At 45.4% G+C, this 6,056-nt stretch overlaps 1 protein-coding gene across 1 annotated transcript in view; it reads right to left on the bottom strand.

Annotated features, from left to right (window-relative positions):
• The window catches only part of man1a1 (mannosidase, alpha, class 1A, member 1), a 103,087-nt gene that overhangs the window by 11,742 nt on the left and 85,289 nt on the right, over positions 1–6,056 (bottom strand). The window contains exons 6-7 of the mRNA XM_035617183.2: positions 3,537–3,660; positions 3,338–3,431 (exon numbers count right to left, since the gene is read on the bottom strand). Coding sequence (XP_035473076.1) covers positions 3,338–3,431; positions 3,537–3,660 — 218 coding nt within the window. The remainder of the gene's footprint in view (positions 1–3,337; positions 3,432–3,536; positions 3,661–6,056) is intronic.

The following is a 6,056-nucleotide window of genomic DNA, read 5'->3' as shown; positions in this document are numbered from 1 at the left end:
GAGCGTCAGGTAAATGCCAGCGGTGATGAGTGTGGATGTGCGTTCAGTCGTTTCATCATTCAACATTTCAATTGCATCTGATAATGAAAAGTAAGTGGAGCTTTGGTGCGGGTCCATATTTAACCCTCGCAGGCGCCAACAGCCCGTCAACTAATGGCGGCGCGTCCAAAACGATATTCCCGAGGGACTCTTTAAAACCTTCAGAAGATGGAGAATATCAGTGGATATTTAAAAAATAATAAATAAATAGATCAAAGTGGATCAAATGATTTCTAACTAAGCGCCACATCAAGAGAGCGACGCCCTGATTCCACTGGCCTGAACAAACATGATACTTCAAGGTGGAAAAAACGGCTGCTGGGATAATTAAGAATGAAAAATAATTAACTTTCATTCACATCAAATATGAACGTGTCAAGACGTCGTCTGAAGGAGAAACAACATCCCTCTGCAGACCCGGACTGCTTCAGAGACACGACTTCAGCCTTTCAGGCGGTGTGTGTGTGCGCACGGCGACACGCGACAAAGAGCAGGGATCTGTCATATCTTATATATTCTGTATGCAGAGAAGAGTCTCAGGCTAAATCCATTCTTTTGCTCTGATTTGCCTAATCTTCACAGTTCCTGGTCGCAGGCGAGAGAATCGCAGCTCCGACGTCGCGTTGGGTTCCACAGTTTGTTGGGATTGTTTGATCAAAAGGCGACTGAGGACACAAACGTGAGACTTTAGGAGTTCACCGGCGAACCACCGCTGGATATTAGACTTCTAAATTCACAAGTGGTGTTGATCGCAACGGCCCCGTGACGGACGGGTGACAGGTCCGGGTCGTGCCCCGCCTCCCGCCCAATGTCAGCTGGGATTGGCTCCGACCTCCGTGACCCTCAAAAGATGAACAGTCACAGATGACGGATGGATGGAGGGTTTGATTGACGGATGTTCACCGTCACTCCTGCAAGATCGCAAGTCACTCTGGTTCTGTTGGACGTTGACGTGTTTGCCTAGAGACTGAAGGAACAGTAAATAAACTTCTTTACGGGGGGGGGGGGGGGGGAACTGTACTTGCTGTTACCGTGGTAACCATGTCTCCGTTTGGAAGTGAAGTCCAAAAAGGTCACGCTGCAGCTTTGACGGACACTACACTCGTCCTGCACTAGATAACTGGGGTTATGTATGAGACTGACGATTGGCCGGGCGCAGTGACTTCCTGGTTCCTGTTCGAAGCCGCATATTAGGCGATGATGGGGTGTCAGACTTCCCCTCCGACTCCATGAAGATAACGAATGAGCCCAAAAGGTGGAACTATTCCTTAAAGAGCTTGAGGTAGCAGCTCCTGCACGTCACTGTGAGTGTGTGCTGACGTCCGGTGTCTGCTCTCGAGTGGTTCAAATCAATAACAGATTTAAAAATGGATTCTGATATCATCCCCTTGTCAGTGTCATTATCATGATCTGCTGCTCAGCCCACACCACATGTCACACGGCTCACAACCTTTATCCCTTTTCCTTTGCCGCTGAAAAGTCCCTAATCGCTGCTCTTCCCTCCGAGTCTCACCTCTCTATCGCCGCCGTCATGCGGCGGTTTTAAAAGGCTGGATAATGGATTTGAAATGACATCCTGGAGCGGTGAACGGACGCGTGTGCACACGCTGATGTTATTAAGACCGGATGTTGGAGGTGCAGAGAGAGAGAGAGAGGGGAAACACACTCGACAGTGATGCGGGTGAATAGAGGGTCGCAGGAATGTTGAGTGAGTCAACGAGGTTTAAGTAGAAAGAGGGATGAGGAGGTTGGAAAAGAGAGCGATGAGGAGGAAGAGGAAACACGACGCAACGGCCGTTCTGTAATTAACCACGATCGTCTTATACGTTCAATCTGCTTTACGAAACAATAACAAAAGATTAAAATGAGTGGTTAAATGAAATTATCTGAATTGAATAATACAAAGTGGCATTTTATATAGTTATATAACTATATAATTATCTATAAAAATGATAAATGACAATATTTTAAATGCATATTTTTAAAGTCTCAATGTTGGAGAACCAGAAGCCGCCAGACAACTAGTGATTATATTAATAACCCATCAATTTGATTATTATTTAATAAAATTAATAAATAACAATTAAGTCCAGAAAACGCGAGGATTAATCAAATTAAAACTCTACCAGAGCCGGAAGAATTTTAAGATTTTTTTCAATTTTAAGAACATTTTAGAAACTGCAACCAAAGAATTGTTGGCATTTCTCTTGAAAAATGACTTGATGATCAACTTTGTATCAATTGACCTATCGGTTAATCAATATATCATCTCATCTGCTCATCTGGATTACAGTAGAATTAAAAAAATAAGTCAGTGGATGTTCAAGAAATTGTAGTGAAGGACAATTAATGTGCGATAATTGAGGACAAGGTTCCTGGACAAATAGTGAAAAAATAAGAAGTAATGAACACCTTTAAAATGTGACCGTGAGCCGGAGACAGAGCAGTGATTATGATGATGATGATGATGATGATGATGATGATGATGATGATGACAGGACGAACAAATTACGGTCGTTTTCTCTCAGAGATCGGCTCTTAAGAGCAACGTCGTGATCTGGACACGTTGTAATTTGCACGTCAGCTCGGGGAAAGAAAAAGGTGGAACGCAGTCGACATGCTTCGAGTGATTAATGCAAATTCCGTTAATGATTTCTGATATCAGCCTCGAGGTCCAGGTGAATATCAACCCAGAGGGTTTTCATCTTAATTACACTGTGTTCAGGAACGAAACGCACATCTGATAAACCTTTCCACTATACTTCTACAGTCCCAAGCTGTTGTTGCACTCGTGTCTGAAATACACCTTGAGATAATGCGAGTGAGCACTGACGGCACTTGGCTTGATTTGTTGAGGGTGTCTGACGCGTTCACGCCAACAGGAACATTATCTGGGGACGTTCTGTGGCGTCGGGGTAAAGAACGCAGACAATCGCCGGGAGTCTTCCGGAGATTCCCCGGGCCGAGCTCATCCCTGAACCCCACAGTTAGGTCTGAACTTCTCAGAGAAAGGAGCGGTCCGGACCCGTGGGGACGAAGTTGAGGTCACGCGTCCCCCAACGGGTTGTCGTGTGTTCAGTATTCAAGTCCCCACCGGGATATAAAAACGAGTACGCACACTCCCAGGGGTCTGGCGGGAAAACGTCCCGGGATGCGGTTGCATGTCTGAAAGCATTCATTCATTTTTGCATATGAATATAAAACACAAGAAGCAGAAGCATCATGAGAACCGCCCCCCCCCCCCCCCCAGTTCTTCTACCCACGCACTGGAATGATATTTACAATACAGGAGACTTACGTTGGCCCCACTGGCCACTGTTGGGGTTCAGGTAGTTGGGGTACAGCCCCTGAGGTTTGTCCAGGCGGTTCAGGACTTTGCGGATGTTCATTACCTAATAAAACCAAAGAAATGCATGAAGAAAAACACACAAAAACAAAACCACCGCAGCCTGGAAGAGTTTTACAAAACGTGTTGAGTCTCGCCCCGCGTTCTTCACCTTCTGAGCGAACTCTGGATTTCCAGAGAGTTTGCCGAGGTGCATGAACTCCAGGTGCAGGGTGCCGTACTCCGCCAGGATGCTGCTGCCGCCGGACGCCCACGGCCAGTTCCTGCCAATGCCACTGTGCAGAGAGGAGGAGACAGAGTTCTTCTGTTAGGGAAACATGGCGGCGAGGAGAAAAACTCAAGTTGGTGAGAGAGAGAGAGAGAGAGAGAGAGAGAGAGAGAGAGAAGGTGAAACACTGCATGTTGTTGGACGATGTTCCACCTCCTTGGACAGGTTCTCACCTGCGCACACTTTGAATCCATCCCTAATATAATCCACAAGTGGCCCGTGGACAATAAGACCAGAATACAGAATGAGTCACGTTAGAAAAAAAGCCATTCATCAGAAAAACCACAAAAACCTGCCCGTCCTGAAGTTAATCTTTAAAAAAAATAAATAATAATAATTGAAGAGAACTTTTGACAGTTTGCAAAAAAGAAAATGTGAATTACATTGCGTTTCCATCAACTGGTTAATATTTCCATTAACTAGACCAGTTTGGTCAGAAAAGTAAAGACTAAGAGGAGGAAGAAGAGGAAGTTTCCATCAACTTTCTCCAATGCGATACTGAAAATAGGTTGATGGAAACGTACAGTAGCTACTGACGGATCATTTCCAGATGTCTCTGGTGCTGACTTCATGTGACCACTCGTGATGAACACACATTAAGATTTTACTACGGCGTGGAACACACAGCAGGGCGTCTGCAGTGCGACGGGTGATAAACTGCAACACACACACACACACACACACACACACACAAACGAGAAGAAACAGTGGCGACTTCCAACAAATGAGAAAAAAGGGGGGGAGGAGGAGGAGGAGTGTGAGCCGAACACACACACACACACACACACACACACACACACACACACACACACACACACACACACACACACACACACACACACACACACACACACACACACACACACACACACACACACACACACACACACACACACACACACACACACGTCTCTTCAAAGAGGTGGAAGAACATACTAATTACCCCCCCCTTCAACCCATCACGCTGCACAAGCCATAATTTGTTTCCCATTACACCGTGGATTTAATCAAGTCCACCGAGCGCGGGGACGGTCGACCGCCGCCGCAGCATCGGGGCGGCGAGCGCCGAGACAAGCGCCCTGATTGAATTCAGCTCTGGACGGATGTGGAGAGCCTCACGATTACGACGCACAACAACATTCAAATGTAGGCATCGTCACATGGTGGATGTGTTTCAACATTCCGGGAACTTCCAGAGCGGCACAACATCATTTCTTCATCTCTGCCTCCTCCGCCTCCCCTCCAGTCGACTGTAGTCCTGATCTGTCTGTCCGTCTTTTCCAATCGCCCTAGTGATGAACGATAAATCTCCCCCATCTCCCCCCTGTCCGACCCAAATGCTTCCCGCTGCGAGAAGACACTAAATCCCCGCGTTAAGGGGAAGGAAACAAGGGAGAAAGCTGCAGCGTAAAGTAAAAGAGACGCGGACCAATGACGTGCAGATACACAGTATGATACTGGACACAGAGATGTGAGGTGTGTGCTTGAACTACTGCCCATCTGGGTGACGGAGCTTCAGAGAGACACACTGGAGACGCGTGGAGCGGACGGGAACGTCGTTGAAAACAAGGACGTTTAAAAACTAGGCGGACAGAAATACTTTGATTATGCAGAAGAATAAATAACACAGTCAGTGGATGAGGTTAATACCCTGAGGGATTCCGCTGCTACAGCTTCACTTGCTCCGGTACGACCTGTGGCTAATGTTATCAAATGTAATTGGCTTTTATTAGTCGACTCACTGCCCAACAGTTTGCGTAGACGTTCGTAATAAGGCTGTGACTTTTTAATTTGAAACTCAAAATTGTATTCGACGTGGTGGAAAAAATTTGAATATTTGATCAGTAATCATGTGCTGAATTGCACATTTACAGTCCAGTAGATTAAAGATATGAATGAATTGTCCCAAATTTAATATAAGAACAGGCAAAACCCCCCCCCCCACACTTATTTAAAAGAACTGAGTTTTGGTTTTTCCAGATTAGAAACACATAACAACACAAATGCCGCTTCAACTGGTTACAGTCGGCAGGTGATCTGAGAAGTCTGGACGGTTCATATATATATATATTACAATTATTGAAATGTACCTTCTAATCTAAACCACTTGGAAACAAGCCAGCCAGGTTGAAGGAACAGTCATAAGACCAAACTATCTGAGAAGCAAACTGCTATAAGTATAATTCTGGGCTCAACACTAACATGGGTGGTAATATTATTGGTAAAGAAAGATATATATATATCTTTCTAGATATATATATAAAGATACAGTATGTTTTAAAGACATTAAAAAGGCAACAGAAGCTCCAGGTTTGAGCGTATATTCCCCCAGAATACGGCTTTCATCACAATTTGCGCATGATATTTCTCCCGTTATGTTTTGTCGTGACCTCGGTTGGCTTA

Source organism: Scophthalmus maximus, chromosome 18, assembly GCF_022379125.1.
Source record: "Scophthalmus maximus strain ysfricsl-2021 chromosome 18, ASM2237912v1, whole genome shotgun sequence".
NCBI classification, from domain to species: Eukaryota; Metazoa; Chordata; class Actinopteri; order Pleuronectiformes; family Scophthalmidae; genus Scophthalmus; species Scophthalmus maximus.
Note: the sequence above shows the minus strand (reverse complement) of the source record. Positions and strands in the feature narration are given on the sequence as shown.